At 47.1% G+C, this 18,729-nt stretch overlaps 2 protein-coding genes across 10 annotated transcripts in view; one reads left to right on the forward strand and one right to left on the reverse strand.

The window, feature by feature from the left end:
- The window catches only part of tjp2a (tight junction protein 2a (zona occludens 2)), a 26,259-nt gene extending 20,551 nt beyond the window's left edge, over nt 1-5,708 (forward strand). For 6 of the 8 annotated variants that reach the window (XM_035608603.2, XM_035608604.2, XM_035608606.2 and 3 more), the window contains 12 exons: nt 6-225; nt 331-518; nt 1,025-1,120; nt 1,228-1,307; nt 1,404-1,614; nt 1,775-1,875; nt 2,035-2,259; nt 2,752-2,856; nt 3,005-3,211; nt 3,588-3,665; nt 3,926-4,011; nt 4,128-5,708. In XM_035608603.2, the coding sequence (XP_035464496.1) occupies nt 6-225; nt 331-518; nt 1,025-1,120; nt 1,228-1,307; nt 1,404-1,614; nt 1,775-1,875; nt 2,035-2,259; nt 2,752-2,856; nt 3,005-3,211; nt 3,588-3,665; nt 3,926-4,011; nt 4,128-4,284 (1,754 nt within the window). In that variant the 3' untranslated portion in view covers nt 4,285-5,708. The remainder of the gene's footprint in view (nt 1-5; nt 226-330; nt 519-1,024; nt 1,121-1,227; nt 1,308-1,403; nt 1,615-1,774; nt 1,876-2,034; nt 2,260-2,751; nt 2,857-3,004; nt 3,212-3,587; nt 3,666-3,925; nt 4,012-4,127) is intronic. The other 2 variants (XM_047329663.1, XM_035608601.2) reach the window with 1 other exon arrangement.
- On the reverse strand, nt 3,067-18,721 carry LOC118285162 (amyloid-beta A4 precursor protein-binding family A member 1-like). 2 transcript variants are annotated; one of them, XR_007030246.1, is made up of 15 exons: nt 18,584-18,721; nt 13,809-15,797; nt 12,301-12,678; nt 11,872-11,911; nt 11,320-11,465; nt 9,289-9,321; nt 8,996-9,082; nt 8,678-8,878; nt 8,210-8,389; nt 7,468-7,680; nt 7,162-7,281; nt 6,874-7,014; nt 6,293-6,785; nt 6,163-6,209; nt 3,067-3,202 (listed from the first exon to the last, which is right to left on the reverse strand). XR_007030246.1 is itself a non-coding variant. In XM_035608607.2 (13 exons), exons 2-13 carry the CDS (start codon nt 15,717-15,719, stop codon nt 6,714-6,716), a joined length of 3,522 nt encoding a protein of 1,173 aa, XP_035464500.2. In that variant the 5' UTR covers nt 15,720-15,797; nt 18,584-18,721; the 3' UTR covers nt 6,240-6,713. The 2 variants fall into 2 exon arrangements, 1 of the variants encoding a protein (XP_035464500.2); XM_035608607.2 differs by lacking the exons at nt 3,067-3,202; nt 6,163-6,209 and having other exon boundaries at nt 6,240-6,785.
- Between the last annotated feature and the right edge of the window lie 8 nt (nt 18,722-18,729).

Consider the following 18,729-nt stretch of genomic DNA (forward strand, 5'->3'; position numbering starts at 1 on the left):
TCCAGTGTACGAGGACATCTTAGCATCCGGCCGAGGCGACTCCTTCTTCATCAGGACCCACTTTGAGTACGAGAAGGAGGCGCCGCAGAGCCTCCCGTTCTCCAGAGGGGAGATCTTCAAGGTGACGGACACGCTGTACGACGGCAAGCTCGGCAACTGGCTGGCGATCCGCACCGACAAAGACAACCAGCTGCTGGAGAAGGGAATCATCCCCAACAAGAGCAGGTGTGAATCCTATACGTCATATATGGTTTTACATAGAAAACCTCGGAATGACAGATGAAGGTGTGTAATGATTAAATGTGTACTTTTTAAAATGTTGTCCGACAGAGCAGAGCAAATGTCCAACGTGCAGAACGCCGCCCGAGTCGCGTCGGGCAACGACCGAGGAGACTTCTGGAGGCTGAGAGGTCAAAGAGCGGCGAAGAAGAAAGATCTGCGCAAGAGCCGAGAGGACCTGACCGCCGCCCCGGTCACCACGCGGTTCCCCGCCTACGAAAGAGTGGTCTTACGTGAAGGTACCCGGAAAAAAAACAACAAAGATGGTTGAGTCCGACCGAGGCGGGACTTTTGCGGCCAATCCCAAAAGTTTGATGCTGTGTTCACAATAGGGCAATTTTTTTCGCCGGGGTGAGATTACAAAAGTCATTTGCTTCACAAGTTCGAGTTGAAGTATTTGAAGTAGTATTCGCGGTTTGTTTCTGCTCACGCGAGTAACCACAAATCGCCCGCGGACAAACTTGCGCGAGTAAGATGACGGGAAAATTCACTTTGCGTTTGGTGTGAACGCACCTTGAGGCCGCCTTAAAATTTCAAGTAAACCCAGAAATGATTGGAGAGTTTGAGGATTGAGAAACATTTTAGAAACAAGAAGTTCTGTCATGTGAAGTGAAGAACAATATTTAAGATTCTGGATTATTTCAAGGTCCCCCACACACACCCCCCATTTTCCACTCTGCAGAGGTTTACTGTGTTTTTTTCAGATTGTCTGCGACTGAATTTGTTTTCCACTTGTGTCGTTCAGCTGGATTCCGGAGGCCTGTGGTGATATTTGGGCCCATTTCTGACGCAGTCAACGAAAAACTGGCCAACGACATGCCCAGAGAGTTCGTCGTCGCCAGTAAGCGCTAACGTCACCATCACTTCATTATAAATATATATATATATTTTTAAGTCTGATGTGTAATCCAGTCTGTTATGTGAATAATAATACATTGTTCCTTTCAGAAACGGAGCCTAAAGACGCAGGAAGTGAGAAGTCCTCCGGAGTGGTGAGACTCAACACCATTCGACAGATCATCGAACAGGTACGGTACGGCAGGAGAAAACATTAGCAGACCTTATCTGGATATAAATTTACACCACCTCAACATCGGAACCCCCCCCCCCGCGTCTCCCCTCAGGACCGCCACGCTCTCCTGGACGTGACCCCCAAGGCCGTGGACACGCTGAACTACACGCAGTGGTATCCCATCGTCGTCTTCCTGAACCCCGACAGCAAGCAGGGCGTCAAGACCATGAGGAGCCGCATCGCGCCCGGGTCCAGCCGCAGCGCGCGCAAACTGTACGAGCAGTCGGTGAAGCTGCGGAAGACGTACTCGCACCTCTTCACGGGTAAAGTCAAAACTTTAAGAAAAACGCAAATTCGAAGATTGTTGGCTTCACATGAATTTGAGAGGATGTCAGGTTGACTGGTTATTGATCTTAAAATGATGCATCTTTTAGTTTTGGCAGCGACGACTTGACCTAACTTTTCTTTTCTTTTTTCGTTTAGCGACCATCGACCTGAACTCGGCCAACGACGCGTGGTACGGCGCCGTGAAGGATTCTATCCAGCAGCAGCAGGACCGAGCCGTGTGGGTGTGCGAGGGCAAGGTGAGTTTCATCGTCTGCTAAGAGATGGGAAATCATTTTTTCTACAGAACACTTCTGGAGTTTAAATATTTGCTTACATTTTTTTTTTGTGTTTGACGGAGATGTGAGTTTTTCTACATCCAGTTCCTGTTTATTACGTTCATGTCTCTCTCTCCTCAGCTGGAAGGTTCCGAGGAGGACCTGGATCTCCACGACGACCGCATGTCCTACCTGTCGGCGATGAGCGCCGACTACCTGAGCATGGACAGCCGCCTGACCAGCGACTACGAGGACACGGCCGACGAGGGCGGGGCCTACACCGACAACGAGCTGGACGAGACGCTGGACGAGCCGCAGCCCGTGTCGGCCATCAGCCGCTCGTCGGAGCCCGTGCTGCCGGACGAGGTGCGTTGTTTGTTAACCGGCGACTGTGAATAAAGATGGACGATGTACTCGACCAACCACGAGTCAGTCTCAGCTGTCAATCATGACGTCCCCACCCATTTTTATAGCATCAAATAACTACTTAAAACCAAACTGATAGAAAGAAAACACTTGAACGAACATCAATGTGACAAGAACGACCTCAAATCACAGAAAAAACATCTATTTGCCTTCAACTTTTTTAGTTTGGTCCATGTCCCGTCCACTAACATGGAGGAGGCGGGGTTATATCGATCGAGCAAGAGGATTTGGCTTCACTCTAGAGACCCGTCACATCGTCCATCTTTGTTTACAGTCTCTGGTTGTGACTGTATTGTTGTTATACAGTTTCCAGTCACTCTTCTAATCTCTCAGCCGTCACATGTTGTCTGCTTCAAAACTTTCGCATGTGCATAATCCGACCCTGACCGCCGCCGTGTGTGTGTGTGTGTGTGTGTTTGCTTGTGTGTGTAGAAGCTTCACTCTGTGCCTCGGGCTCGTATGAGGAGGTCAGGGAGCAGAGAGAGGCTGCACAGAGACCCCAGCCCTCCCCCTTCTTTTGTCCCCGAACCCCCGAAGGTGAGAACCTCTCCCTCCTTCCTCCTCCTCATAAACCCTTCATCCCGTCTCTCCGGCAGCATTGTAACTCCACATCCTATAAAATCTCCTTCCACACTAACACACCTGATATCGTACACTAACCTCAACCGGTCCTCTCCTCCGACAGGTGCGGGCGCAGACTCGGACCGACTCGACGCGCAGCTACGACTCTCACTCCAGCAGCACCATCAGCAGCGACGCGGTGGGCGGGAACAGGCCGCTGCCCCCGCCCGTGGCCCTGAAGCCCGTCGTGGGCCGCCTGAACCCGCCCGCGGAGGAGCAGGGCCCCAGGAGGGAGGAGGACGACCCCGCCAACAAGTCCTTCCTGGGAAAAGTTAGAATCGTTTTTTTTATTATGTCTCAGATTTTCTGGCTCATTCAGCATTTTGATTTATTTCCTGAGAGACTTTGACTCAGCTGGTTTTTATTTTGTTTTCTTCTCTTTCGATTTTCACCGCTTCTAATATGAAATAGAAAACGGGCGACCAGGTAACTGAACGTGTTCTGGTTCGTCTGGAATGTCACGATCCCGCCACGTTCAAATCCATAATCACTCATCGGTGTTGTCGTCTACATTTCATGAAGTGTTCACTCTCAGACGTTTCTCGTTCTACAGTCACTTCCTCAGGCATCATGTCACTTCCTTGTGTTTAGTATCTACTATCGACAATGAGGAAACATGCGCTAACGTTTTGTGTTTTCTCTCCCAGATTAAAGCGTTTGAGAAGATGGACCATCTGGCTCGAGCTCAGAGGATCCTGGAGCTGCAGGAGGCGGAGAACGCTCGAGTGAGTGATGCTGTTCTCTTAACGTCAGGGTGGGAACGCTGTCACTGCCCGGATCCTTACACTGACTTATGCTCATATGTACAATTCAAATCGAAAATCCATAGAATATGTTTACAAAACAAGTTGGAGGAGGAGAAAGCTGTAATGAAACTTGTTGACTCTTGGGGTCCGTGTAGAGTTCGGATGATTTTTTTAAAATTTTAATTTATTCTTTTCACTTCTGACATATCTGGATCCCGTTCTCTCGTCTCCTCACACAGTTGGAAATCGCCCAGAAGCATCCAGACATCTACGCCATCCCAGTGAAGCTGCCAAAACCCAACCACAACCGTCCCCAGCCAATAGGGTGAGGACGTCTCTCTTCTCACGTGATAAAAATGACATTTTTCCCGGCGAATACCATCCTGTCATAAGAGGAAAAATCTAAACTGCTGGACCGCTGCTCTTCTTGTGTCTGCTCAGTTCGAGCTCCAACCCCGAGCCCCAGGCTCCGTCCAGGCCGATGTACTCGGAGACGAGGGCGCACGACGACGACGAGGCCGAGTACCGCCGGCAGCTCGCCGACCAGACCAAGAGAGGATACTACAACCCCCAGAAATACAAGGACACTGAGCTGTGAGGACACCCAGGACGTGACGTCATCACCGCACACCGCCGTCGTCAGAGCTGGTCACCGTGGTAACGGCTTCTGCAGCTTTACCTCGATGTAAAAAACTCTCTGAACTTTGTTTTTTTTTAGTTTGTAGTCGGACTCCTGGAAAGATTTTTTTAGTATCAACACTGATTTCAGGCACTTTTCAATACCGGTGTCTCACTACACGTTGTACTTCACATGTACACAAACAGTATATATGGAGTTTTGTGTATGAAAAAGGGTTTTTGTTACAAGCAAGTCTCACGAACACTAAGCCTCTCGTGTTCTACCGTCACGTTCAAGTATCTCTGAAAAATCAGACGTTTGAAAAGCGCTGTTCAGAATCCCTTTCCAGAATCCACACTCGTAAGCATGAGAATACATACGTCCGCTAAAGCTAACGCACTAACTTGTCCCTGAAATGGAATGCATCCTTCTTTAGTTCTTGTACCACCTCTTCTTTAAACTTTCACAGGAATCATTTCAGTATTTTTCCAGTAATCCTGCTGACAGTCACACGAGCTGCAGTGAAAACACAACCTCCTTGGCGGAATCGCTCTGTGGATTGAACATATTTTACGTCCAGATGTTCAGACTAAAAAGTCTCTTGAATATTCTAGAAATGCCCTCGGAACAGAATCAACAAGCTCCTGAATGTTTCACAGATCGTCTGGGATACGAATGAATAAATCTTTCAGGAGAACAGACGATTCGCAGGATGTGACGGTAAAACACGAGAGCACTTTACTTCACTTCCTGTATGTTTCAGACGCCGCGCAAAAACAGCTGCTCGTCTTCCCCGTCACTCTCCTTCCTCGTGTCCTCGTTGTATTAACACTACGCTGTAATGTGTGTGTGTGTGTGTTTTCTGGGATGCAGCATATTTTCAAGTGCCTTGCAGCTTCAGTTAAATCACACAGTCATTTTTTACAGCATCAACGATCTCACCGATTCACTTTTGTCAAAACGGACAAAACGCAGGTTGTAGATCCAAACTGTAAATTTCCTTCCCACTGTTTTAAAATACAGAAAGATCTTATTAATGCAACCTTAATACGTTAGATACAACTTTGCAATGACGTCATAGACGGAAAACGGTCAAACCGTCTCACGAACAGGAAGTTGAGACGATGTTTGAGTCGGACGTCGAGACGTTCCTGCTGAAAATCCTGTTTTTATTGCTCACTATGTTTTTATATTGAATATTTGCTGCACTCTGTCCAGTCTTGTTAAATACGGGAGTTTTAGGGGAAATGTGGTGAAGATGACAATCATGTTGGTTTGATCTGCTTCTTTTTTAATGTCTGTCTGTGATTTCATTTTCTTCTTCTTTTTTTTTTTTTAGTCTGATCTTCTGAGTGTCCTACTGGACTCTCGGGGAAATTCAATGAATAAATCTCTTTTTTAAACATCGTGTCTTCTTGGAAAAATCTCAGGTTCCACCGTTGTGATTGGAGGAGTTTGGAGAGGCTTTTCTGTTAAACACTTGTATATAACAATCTTTCTTTCTATATATATGTGATCTTCTTATGTATATGACTGATCGAGTATTTACCCTACTGTAGAATATTGCTACGGCTGTTCGCAGGCAAAATAATCTAATGAATTTATGAAATCAAAGCTATTTTCTTCCTGTGAACTCAAACTGTTTGTCCATTGAATTTCTAGTGTAACCTAATGTTGTTTACATTTTCCAAACCTGGAGTTCTTCAGCCTCAGGCGTTGAACACGTTTAACGTTACGTTGAAGAACTCGTCTCCGATTTGTTGTTTGAATTCAGGATTTAACAGTAAAAATTTTACATTTTATCAGAAACATTTTGAGATAGTCGGTGGCTGGAGTTTAAAGATGTGTCTTGCGTACCTGCATGCAGTAATTTCCTTTGTCGCACTCAAAGAGGAACTTTAATCCTGTTGGATGAAACAAACCAGAATTCAACGTTCTCGTCTTCAGACTTTATTCAGCAGAACTTGTTCATGCATTCCTCCGTCACCTCAGCTTAGGAAGTTCCTCTTTCAATTGCTTCGTGTCGCCCTGGCAACTGATAGGTCCAACGTGATTCCAGTTACATTCAGATATTACAGCTAATTCAACCAAAAAAAAAAAAAAGGTCAATATTTATTTTACTCTCGTCTGCCACCTACTGTCACGTGTTAAAAAAAATCCACAATTTCTCTTTGGTCAAACATAAGACGTCACATTAAAACACTTGGGGGCCTAGTGAGATAATCTGTGAGATAACATGCCTTCTGCTGTCGCGCCGTGGATGGAACACGCTCACATGACGGTGCACTGTACAGATTAAGGCAAATCGAGTCGAATGGAAACGTGACGCAGAGATGAGAGGTGTGAACTCGCAGAGACGACGTGATGAGGTGAGAACAGTGTGTGTGTGTGTGTGTGTGTGTGTGTTGTCAGATGTAGACGGGTTGTTCCTGTGCCGTCAGCAAACGGTACATGGCTGCAGGCATCGTCTTCATATGGATCTAGAGCAGAAAGAAAATAAAAGTTTCAGTTTTTTTTCCTGCAAAAGCATTCTTTAAATTATTTTTCTGTTCATTTTATCCTCCTCACCTCCCCCATGGCGTTGGACAGGATCTGGACGATCTTCTCGTGAGGCGTCGCCACGACGCTCTGACTGTTGATCTCGATGATGCGGTGACCAACGCGGACGCCTCCTCTCTCGGCGATGCCCCCACGCATCAGGCTGCAGATCTACACACACACAGGAAGTGACTTCAAACTGCTCCCGCGTCTGTTGCTAAGGAACTGATGCTGCGTTTGTGTTTAACAAAATAAAAGCTCTTGAATATGTAAATCAGAGACAATCACATATTCGTATGATCCGTCCCGTTAACTCACGATGCCGTTCTGGACGCTGAAGCCCAGCTGGTACCGGAGGTCCGGCCGGCGGATGAGCACCATGGTTACGGGAGGACACCGGACAATGTTCATCTTGATCCTGGACTGAGACTTGAGACCCTGAGGGGAGGACGGAGTTGGGCACGATCAGAATCTCAAACATCGTGTAAAACACAAACATAATCTTAACTTAATATGGCTAAAAGACGCAGGATTAAAGTTAAAACACTTTAATAAACCAGACAGTGATTCTTTACCAGGTGAAAGATAAAACCTCTAAAGTCAAAATGAAAACACTCGTCACACCTTGATGATGCTCTGGCAGGTGCTGAGCGGGAGGCCCACCAGACTCGTCCCGTTGATGGTCATGATCTGGTCCCCGATGTTGAGTCGGCCCGACTTCTCCGCGGGGCCGGCGTGCATCATGCTGGCGATGATGACAGTGGGGAGGATGGAGCCCCAGCCCGACTCCACGATCACCACGCCCAGGATCTCTCCTTTCTGCTTCTCGATGTAAACCTGCAGTGGCGGCGGGAAAAAACAGTGGAGTGCTTGCAAAAAAAAAAAATCGAGGCTCTGAGCTTCGTCCTCAAAAGTATAAAAAAAAAAAAAGTCGGTCAGTCACACGACCCCGAACAAAACGTTTCGAGCTTATCGCAGCCAGCGGCAAAGATTGTGAGAGATGCGAGGCGACAGCGGGCGTTCGGAGCAGCGAGTGAAGGGAGGGAGGGAGGAGGACGCTCCGAGGTCAGACGAGGCCGAGCGTCGCAGATTCACCTTAAAACTGAGGTTATGGGATTTATTTCTTTTTTTAAACCAAATGACATTTTTTCAGGACGACTGTAAAACAGCTGCTCATGTGAAAACCAGTGAACTGCACAGAAAAATTATGGTTCAAAGATTCGTGACTTGACCGAAACTGAAATATCAACAAAAGATGAGTGTAATTTTATTTTAAATTCAAGCTGAATTTTGTGTATTTAAATGTTTTTCTGAGGGTGAGAGTGTGTCCCCCTGTGGCGACACCGCCCCCTGCTGCCCGACTCACGTCTCTGCAGTTCTCCGACTTGGAGAAGTGGATGAGGTCGTCGTTGTACATGTCCTGAGTGTTGAGCAGGTCGCTGTACTCCCGCTGGCTCAGGTCCTCGGGGTCGATGCCGTTTGCCCGTAGGAACTCCTGGTAGGCGACGCTGAACGACTGGCCGATGGACTGGGCGATCAGCTGAGCCTGACGGGGAGAGAGAGTGAGGGAAGGAGAGAGTGAGAGAGAAAGAGAGAGAGAGAGAGAGAGGAGAACACGCTCCTCACAGAAAAGTCTGATGTCAAAGTTTAAACTCCAAAACTTCTTTTGGGCAACGTCACAATGTTCCTGGATCTCAGCAATTAACTTGATGAGCGATATACTATAAAAATGTTTTTTTTTAATTTTTACAGTCATTGTGGACATTTTAACTTCACAAGACCTGCAGATATTAGATCCAGTACAAGTCATAAGTTCATTACAACATTGACTCACGTCCTCGGACTCAAAGACGTGGCAGATCATCCTGTAGAGCCGCCGGTCGTCCTGGGTCAGGTTGGTCTGCTCGGCGGCGTGGTCCAGGTTCTCCTGGGCGCTGCGGGACCGGACCATCTTGCCCCGGGCCATCAGCACCACCATGTTGCCGATGTCTGCGATGTAGGAGATGGTCCTCAACGGAAGGTCCATCAGAGACTCCTGGAAAAAAGAGACACGGTTTTCTGCGAGTTCCTGGAAATGACTTGCTACTGAAATGTTATTTTAAAGATGACATAAGGTTCAAGCGTGCTTTTTAATATCATTATTATTTCATACCTGAGTGTCTGCATTGAGGACTTTGATCCTCTGTGTGGACATGAAGAGGTCGACCTCAGCCGTGGAAGGAGCCTCGCCGTCGGGACTCTGAAAAGAAGTGGACAGAAGAAGCAACAGGGCTGATGACGGAGGAGGAGGAGAAAAGAGCAAGTGTCATGGCCGTTATGAAGCATCAAATATGACGGCGACGAATGAAGGAAACAAAGTCTAAAGTTGTGTAATTTGCAGAAAGCAAAAAGAGAAGAATAAAAACGGAGAAAGAAGATGGAAAAATTAAAGAAATCTGATCTCACCTTCTTCCTGTTCTTCGCCTGTTTCTGTGCCGCCTGCAGAGAAGAGAGAGGAGGAAAAAAAGAGACGAATCACGACAAGACAGTTTAAGAAAAACGGGGCGATTCAGGAGGATTTGCTCATCCGACGGAAGACCGACTCAATTCCAAAAGACAGATTAATGCACGACAAGAGAGTGTGTGTGCATGTGTGTGTGTGTGTGTGTGTAAGGGGGTGGACAGCGATGTTGTCGTCTATCACATCTGACAACAGCCGACGTGTCCGGAGGCCTCTGCAGCAAAACATTCTCAAAAGTTTCCTCTTCATCAAAAGTGACACGAACGACCCTGCAGACAAACAAAAAAATCGTCCTTGTGTTGTTTCTGCCTCGTCACAGGTCAGAGGTCGTGTTGGAACCTGTGCCACCAGCTCCTCCCTTCAAAACCGCACATCCAAACCTGCCTCCTCAGATCCGTCAGCAGAGAAAAGGATCGTATCTTTTACCTGGAGTCAATGTATTGTACACTTTGTGCGTAAAGCTAGATTTTATGGATAAATCGTATTAAAATCACGACTCGAAACGTCAAGAGCTGCACTTCAGCTTAAAAATCTCTTTTAAAAGAGGTGTGTAAAACGAGAACGTCGACTTAGCCTGGAAATTCCCACATCAGTGCATCCCGACAACTTTTCCTTTCTAAAAAAAAGATAAAAAATGACTTGTGCATCCCCCTCGTCATTAAACTTTCTCTCCCTGTAGGTTCCTCAGACCTTAACGGAGTCGCTGTCCTGGAACTGTCAGTCAGCCGACCAAAGAGCGAGAGTTTGGTCTCGGCTCCCGTCGTTTTTTTTTCCCCTGCCTCCCGACTTTCTTTGGTCCATCTCGTACAAAATGGCGACGTCTCACCGCTCGTCTCTCTCTCTCACTCGCACGACATCTTTCTCACAGACTCAACATGAGCTCACGCAGGCGATGCAATTTCTGTTTTTTATAAATGATAGCTGATCTTAGTAGAAGAACACCACAGGAAATCATTCACTATACAAACCACATTTATATGTCATGAGTTATGTCATGGTGCGTGTGATACAGTGGTGGTTTATGTAACAGCTCAGGAGAGAGACGCCCCGCGTGCAACTGTGGATCCAGAGCAGCGATGTGTGGATGATGGTTTGTGCAGCGACCGGGGGATCTGTCGCCCGCTGGCTGAGGAGTTTCTGGCTTTTTTAAAAAAGAGCCGAATATGAGGCGAAACCTCGCTTACATCATTGATGATGTGTCCGGGCGCGTTAGAAAATGTTTTGTGGATGTTCAAAACTGAGGAGCTGCGACTTTGTTTTTTTTTGGGGGGGGGGGGGGGGGTTTCCATGGTGTCTTTTGTAAGAAAGTTCACCCTAAATCAATCTTTGACAAGGTTGTTAAAATCATCTCACTCCAAACTGTCTGAGAGGAAAAAAATTATGGATATACTATTCCATCTAATGGAAATATTCTAGACGTCTTGTGTGTCATTTCAGACATATTTCCCCACAAAAAATTCTGCCTGATATAATAATGATTATTGAACTGGCACATAAAAAAAGTGAAATGTTTTACTTTAAATCTTAAGAAATATGAAATTATAAAAGAATTCTCAGCCAAAATATGAAATGTTGAATCAATATTTAGCCTTTAAATTAAAGAAACAATTTTTTTTTGTCCATGCCAAACTGAGTAGCTTGAAAGGTGTAACATAAATCAAATCTATTGTTATTATTATTATTAAAGAAGGGATTGTTCCAATAAAAAATAAAAGTGTGTATTTATTATATATTAAGGAATTAATCTGACAATGTTTGCTGTGTCCAAAATCTAAAGCACTTCATGGTGCACTAGATTTACCCCCCACCATTTCATTTCAGCTCAGATAAATTTGAATTGTATTCATATCATGACATAAAAACCCCCAGTAACAAACAGAAAGAACCGGTTCTCAGGGTCGGAGGTCGTCTCGTCTGCCTCGCCTCTTTCTCTGTGATGTGAATCTGAATGAATATAAACCGTCGCTCGCTCTCACCCGCACTCGGTTCATGGCCTCCTGCGCCTGCTGCATGCGGGCGCTCTTCGTGGGCGTCCTCTCTGACAGCAGGTGGGTGCAGCCCAGGTACGTCGCGGCGAAGATGATGCCGTCGATGAGGTCTTCGGGGTCGCACGGGCCCAGGACTGTAGGAACAGAAACACACATAAATTTATATATGCAACAGTTAATCGATAATAATCGATTTCTAAATTAATTGCCAACTATTTTAATAATCGGTTCAAGTAGTTTTTATGGGAAAAAGGAAAAATTCTCTGATTTCTCTGATTTAAATGTGAATATTTTCTGGTTTCTTTGCTCCTCTGTGACAGTAAACTAATTATCTTTTTTGTGTGGACAAAACAAAACATCACCTTGGGGTTTGGGAAAAACAATCGTCATTTTTCGCCATTTTATGGCCCAAACAACTAATCGATTAATCGAGAAAATAACCGACAGATTAATTGATAATGAAAGTAAACGTTAGTTGCAGCCCTACACACAGGTACATATATATGTGCAGATATCTGGCATGTGAACGAGTCCACTCACCGTCCACAAATGTGGGGAAGGGGGCAAGAGATCTGCGGATCTGTAAAGAAAGAAAAAAGAAAAAAACTTCCATCACCCTCCTCTATTACTATTTCTACTCACATACCACCGGTCATTGATAACTCATTTAAATTCTGCAGGGCTTTTAAGGTTGGGCCACTCGGCTGCTGGCAGACAAACACCTTGAACAAGACGTTTGCCTGTGCAGAATATATATATCATCTTACTTAGGAGTTTCATGTTTAGAAAACGTAGCCATAGATTCGTCTATAGATTTAAAAATCAGAATATTATTTGTACTCAAGAAGTTATGTACAAAGTATATGATGAATCAGCTAATAGAGGTTCCCATGTTCTGAATTTAGCAGCATTTTTTCCTCTCTTTAAATTCAAAATGGATTTATGGACAGACTATTAAAGACCTCCCACCTCCTCGACAGTCGGCTGCTGCTGCTGCGGAGGCGACTGTGGCTGAGCTTGAGGCCTCGGCTGCTGTTGATGTTGTTGATGCTGAATCTGTCGCTGCTGCTGCTGCTGACGGTGTTGATGTTGACTTGGTGCCGTGTGAGCGTGTGACGGCGGCGGTGCGTATGTCTGTGGTGGAGGCCTCGCGGTGTCCCTCTGCTGTGACTGGTGGCCTGGGGCTAGGTGGTGGTGGCCTTGGTGGTGGTGGTGTTGGGGCTGTTGTTGGTGATAGTGTTGGGGATGAAGTGCTCTGGAGGACTCGGATCTCCGCGGACTGACCGTCTCTCTGACCGGAGCTGAGGCGTAGCAGGACGGAGACTCGGATTCTGACTGAGAGGGCGACTGAGGAGAAAGAAACACAGACAAAATCACTCCTGTGAAACTTTTAATGCCACATCTCATGCTGACAACGTATTCTGCGGATAGATGATGAAGGATTCTGGGCCTGAATCCAAGTGACACAAAATGCAGTGAAAGACAAGGGTGTAAATCTTAATGTAATACTTCTTGGAAGCAGCAAAAGTCAAATCTAATTTGTTCCAACGCTGCAGACCATGAGCAGAGCACTCAGCGCAGCCTTAAAAGAGAAGGTCCAAGAAAAAGAAATAGCATCACAAATATTAAGAAATAACTTGAATGTGACACAAGAATTTTAACTTTAATATTTCTGATCACAAAGAAAATACAAAATAAAAAGATTAACACAGCTTTTCTGCGATTCATTTTTTCAGTCTGGACGGAGAGACCGACAGTCTTCCTGCTGAGCTCTGCTAAACAGTTTCCTGACTGCAGCTCCGTACCTCATATATATTGATCTTCTCATTTCAACTTGTGGAAAGAAAGAACGTGAATCAGCACATTTGGAAGTGCAAGTGAAAAGTGGCTCAGGGTTTTTTTAGCTTAGAAATTCAAAGAAAGGATTATGAATGTTGAAAAAAGATCATCAAGAGGAATTTCAGCCTTTGTATTTTTATTTTCTGAACCTTGTTCTGGGCACAAGAAAACCCTGTTAAACATTTAAATGTTCAAAAAAAATGACCTCCCATTTCGCCTGACTGTCATTTTCAAGTTTCTTATTAAAATACATGAAGGAAACTTCAACATTTGCCAATTTGGGCTTGAAACATTACACTTTTCTTCATGTATATTACAGTGTTTCCCCTACCATTGAATTGGGAGGCCACCCCGCCCCCCCAACGGGAGCCCCCGCCCCCGCCCCCCCTGAAATGTCAAATTAATATTATTTTTTTTTGATTTTACATATAATGTCAAGCAGAAGTCATTTCAGGTCACTTACCTTATACACCTTATTCCTCATTCCTGTATAAAAGATCGTGGATGAAACTTAACGTGATTTGTGAACCCTAACGAGCCCTAACCCAAACCAGTAAACCTAGGGTAAACACTGTATTAATAAGATATTTTTACTGCGAGTCCTCTGGTTTAATAATAATAAGTGGAATCATACTAACGTGTCCAGCTGTAGTGTGTGGTGGGAACACCACCTCCTCTGTTGGGCTGACCTCCTGCCTCATCACCCATATCGGCTCCACCGACTGGTCGGGCGTGTACGGCGAGCGCATGGTCTTCGTCTTCACCTCTTCGATTGCCTCCTTGATGTCTTTAATAGCCAGCGTGATGGCGTCTCCCGAGCCCCTCGAATCTCCCTCGTCTGGGAGACCCGCCGCGCTCCTCTGCTCCGGGGCTTCCCCCGAGCTGCTGTGTCCGGACGAGACGGGGCTCCGGTCCTGGGTCTCTCCTCGTCTGGGTCCTGGGTGCCTGTGGCTTTTGGAAATGGGGCTTTTCTGACGGCCCCCGTCGACCTCGCCGTCTGACTGTCCGTCGTAGTGATGCAGGCGGCAGCCGACGGAGCGGTCCAGAGAGGAGTGGCGCGAACCGCGGCCTCTGACCTGCCTCGGTGCATGATGGGAGCCCTTGGTGGGGGAGGATGGAGAAACCTTTTGTACACTCTCCTCTCTGTGGCTGGTGAAGGACTCCTGCTGGGCCTCAGTACGCTCAGCCCTCCGACTAAGACGCCTGCAAGGTTCTCTGTGCAACTCGGGGTAGGAGGTCTGCAGGGGTTCAGGGAAAGAGTTGGGGTAGGACTTTCCCTCCGAGTAGGACTCGTACGCGGGCTCCGGGTAAGACTTTTGGTGGGACTCTGAATAGAAGTCTGCATAGGTTTTTGGATAAGACTCGGAGCAGGAAGTGGAGTGGGACAGTGAGCACGACTCGGAGCAATCCTCATCCTCATCTTCTGGCAGGTCATGGTCATGGTCAGGAACGGGGCTCAAGCTGGCGTCCTCACTGAAGTGGTCCAGTTGGGGGAACGGCGGGATGTCGGGGGAGGAGGGAGGAGTCGGCGAGTGGAGCGGCGGCGGGCTGTGGAGAGGTCCGTCCATACTGAGCGAAGCGGCGCTCTCAGTGTCGGAGCAGAGATCGGTGAATTCACTTCCCTGAGCGGCCATGTCCTCCACTACATCATCCATCACTTCCTCCTGATCCTCCTCCACCCTCTCTGCTGCACATTCCTCTGCTGCGCCGTCAACCGTCTGCACGTCTCCGCGGCTGCGGCCGGAGTTTCCCGTTGTTGAGCGGCAGTCGCCATCATCCTCGGCCTGTTCCTGTTTTTGATTTTTCTCTTGAACTTCCTCCTGCTCCTCCCCACACACTACAGGTACCTTATGGTCCTGGAGGTTTTCTTCTGCCTCTGCAGGTGGAGTGTGTTGGGGGTCAGGTTGCACGTTGTGGGTTGCAGGAGCAGGTGAGAGGTGGGTAGGGGTGACAGTAGCAACAGGAGTCTGGTGGGGAGATTCTCTGTCCTGTGACTGGTCCATCACAGGATCCTCAGCCAGATGTTTCTGCACCTTCACCTGAACCTCTGCCCGACCTTCCCTCTCCTCTGCACCATGTGTCGAGTCCTGCGTCTCTCCGATTGGCTGCCTCTGTCTGTGACCTCTGAGTCTGGGGTTAGGGTCGCCCTGACGACGGTAGCGGGCTACAGCAGGGCGTGGTTGCTGGACAGGCGGAGGATCCGTGTCCTGATTCTCGCCCCCATCTGGCCTGGAAGAGGCCACCGCTGGGATCAGACCGGGACTCTGAGCCTGGCTTTGGTCCTGCCCTGATGCGGGGCGCCGGCGGTGGCGAGGGGGTCCGCGACCTGTTTCCGGGGGATGTTGGCGGTGGTGAGGAAGGTGGTGATCATGGTGGTGATGATGATGGGGATTCGGTTCCCCGTCCTGGTTGAGCATCTGACACGGTCTCCAGGACCGGCGAACAGGAGGTTCCCCGCGCGACGTCCCGTTGGGCTGCCTGTTCCTCGGCGGTGCCTTGTGCTCCTCGCCCGTTTCCCCCGTAGCCTCTCCAGGATACCTGTGGCTCATGGCTGGGACGTGACCCGACTCCCGTTTATTCAGAACATGCTTGTTTTGTCTCCTAGGAAACTCTGCTCATAGCTCAGCCTGAAAGAGACAAGAGACTGGATGTTAACAGGGAAAGTTAAATTTCTGAAATCATCAATTCAAGGAGATATCGAGGGGGATCCCGAGGCGTTCCAAGGCCAGATGGGATATGTAGTCCCTCCAATGAATTCTTGGTCTACCTCTAGGTCTTCCTCCCAGTTGGACGTGCCTGGGAAACCTCGCAAGATGCCCGAACCACTTCAACTGACACCTTTCAACGCAAAGGAGCAGCGACTAACCGGATGTCCGAACTCCTCAAACTATATCACTGACGCTGAGCCCAGCCAACTGACAGAGAAAGCCAATTTAGCTCATGAAAGCTTTAGCCAATTCTCAGAAAAGAGATCCATATCTTAATTGTCCATTTTTCCATCCAGTTTCGATTTCATTCATTTTGAAAAATGTTTACATGCTTCCACCCCACGTCTCTAAACAGACTCTCAAAGGAAAAATACAGTGCTGCAGTCGTGGGGAGCCTCAGGCTGGGGGGATTCCCTGCCGCCATACCGCTCAAGAGCAAAAAACCTAAATTCTGTGGGATTCATCTGGTTGTGCACTGTGCTCTAATCTGCACGGCGTCCGTCCGTCCACCAGCAGCTGGCAGATGGCAGAGGACAGAGGGAGGCGTAGCAGGAGGACGGGGAAGACGAGGAGGGACGTGTCTCCGGTATCTGCTAAGACCTGATTGAGAGGAATGGATAGGGCGGCGACATGAATAATAGATGCCCTCTTTGTGAGTAAGAACTCCCGTTTTGATATTTATTAAATATGACAGGGCTATCAGGGGCATCCATCAGTTATCTCCTATCTCCCTCGGCCTCACTGTGTCTGAGGTCGACCGGCAGTGAAAGGACAGCGCAACGTAATCCGAGCCAATACTTCAGGAATGGATTGAGTGATTCCGGAAAAGGTGACAAATGGAGAAAATGTACAGTCTGTTTTGGTTCATGAAAGCTTAACCGCATTTCTAATTCTTGATTCTTCATACGTCTGACTGAAGCTCCTTTCATGAATTATTTATCCGATTGTCTAATCTATAAATGTGTGACTGTATATGCATGAAATGAGACGTTGTTCCTTGAACTGAACATTTCCACTACTGTAGATGAATAAAATAATCTGGTTTGGAATCGGTACCACTGTTCATATATTGGGATTAGTAATTATCTTTAAGAGTCCTGGCATCAGCGGTGTAGTTAAGGGACAGAAACATCTTATTTACAGTAGAGTGAGGCCGAGCTCCGAGGGTGGTTCATCATGTCGCTGTCTGCCTGCAGTGGAGTTTAGGGACTGGATGGCAGAGGCCGGGTGACTTGGAGGGGTGGGGGGGAGTCAGAAGGCAGAGGTTGCCCGGGTCACAGATGGCCTTGGCAGAGAGGCAGTGAGTCGGACCAGGCATTGCAGAGCTGTGACCCTGAGCACCGCACTCCCATCTGTCAGGCTGCACAGTGAGAGCTGCAGGGGTTGAGGGATTTACCAGCCCATTAACTCGCTGATCTTATAGCCACGGAAAAACACACACTGACAACAACACACATGCACGTGTGTGTGATATACTGTACGTACTAGCAAGGAACTATACCGATTACATCTAAGCACTAGCCATTAACTTTCTCCACTACAGGTCTTAATGATGGTGGGGGGAGAAATCACAATATTCAATGTTATAATTAACTTTTTTTTTAATATCGATGCACCTGTCAATTATCTTAATAACTGACTGATTTAGTCTATTTTATCATTAGAATTTCCCAGAGCTCAAAGAAATGTCAATAATATTGATGATATTTAAGACATATTTGATACTTTTGGATAATAATTGATCTGATGACCAAACAGGTAGAGACATCAACTGTTTATTTTACCTTCAACAATTGAATAAAACCATAAAACAGCAATTTATTAGTTTAATTTATTGCTTGTTTATAAGAGACCACGTAAAATCGAAACAAGTGAACCAGAGCTAGCTTACTGTGTATAAACAGTGTATAAAATGGCAATTTGACAAATATCCATCACTGTGAATTGTTTAGATTAAAATCTGTTTAGAAAAAAAAAATGAATCTGGGCATGATTTTGAGATCTGGAGCCAAAAACAACTAGTTCATGTCATAAACAGACGTGTAGGAAAAGGTGAGATAAGGTGAGGGATTCTCCTCATCTATATATTCTTGAGTGCATGATCCTCCTCTTTCTCACACACACACACACACACACACACGGTCTATGTTTGGATCCATCAACAGTCGTGCTAGTCACACCATGTTTACATGTCTTCTCTACGCCATCAATCCAGCCTGGCAGGTGCTTTTATTTTGAAGGCCACTTCTTGTGTGGCTTCTTAAATCCCCTCCCGGGGCCTTGGACGGTTTTATTATGTTAAACAGGTTAAAACACAGCGTGACTTTGGAGGGTTGGTGCTCGTTACCAGTCAGTGCTCAGTCCCTTTCGTGTCTGAAAATGGTTTTACAAATGATCGTGGTGTTCATTCAGGACGTGATGGACGTCAACTGTACATCCTGTCAATTACACACAGTCACCGTGTGTCCCACTGCGTTCAACGTCTGACGTGACGTTTACATCATGTATAAAATGAACTGGACAGCAAACTGTCTGCTGCATAAATGTCCCCATGTTGACAGTCACGATTAAATGTCCATAAAGGTGTCGACAATCCGCCATCAACGAACACCGCGACCCGAACACACACACACACACACACACACACACACACACACACTGGACCCAGCCTCCCGTTACCGGACGTGACATTCAACTCGTCTTACCTGCATGTCAGCGGAGGAGAGGCCCGGGTCCGGCTGCGGCTGCACCACCACACATCACGGCTCCTCCCGTCCGTCCCGTCCGTCCCGACCGCCGGTGCCTCGGCTCGAGCTCGGCTCGTCGCTCCAGACAAGTTGCCTCGGGATTA

Source organism: Scophthalmus maximus, chromosome 20 (assembly GCF_022379125.1).
Source record: "Scophthalmus maximus strain ysfricsl-2021 chromosome 20, ASM2237912v1, whole genome shotgun sequence".
Lineage (NCBI taxonomy): Eukaryota > Metazoa > Chordata > Actinopteri > Pleuronectiformes > Scophthalmidae > Scophthalmus > Scophthalmus maximus.

Excerpts from the sequence above, each read along its gene's own strand:
- LOC118285162 (XM_035608607.2), bottom strand. The coding sequence starts at position 15,719 with ATGAGCCACAGGTATCCTGGAGAGGCTACGGGGGAAACGGGCGAGGAG. Across the intron at positions 11,912-12,300 it reads AGCAGCCGACTGTCGAGGAG|ATCCGCAGATCTCTTGCCCC; the intron begins GTGGGAGGTCTT and ends CTTTCTTTACAG. Across the intron at positions 8,390-8,677 it reads ACGTCTTTGAGTCCGAGGAC|GCTCAGCTGATCGCCCAGTC; the intron begins GTGAGTCAATGT and ends TCTCCCCGTCAG.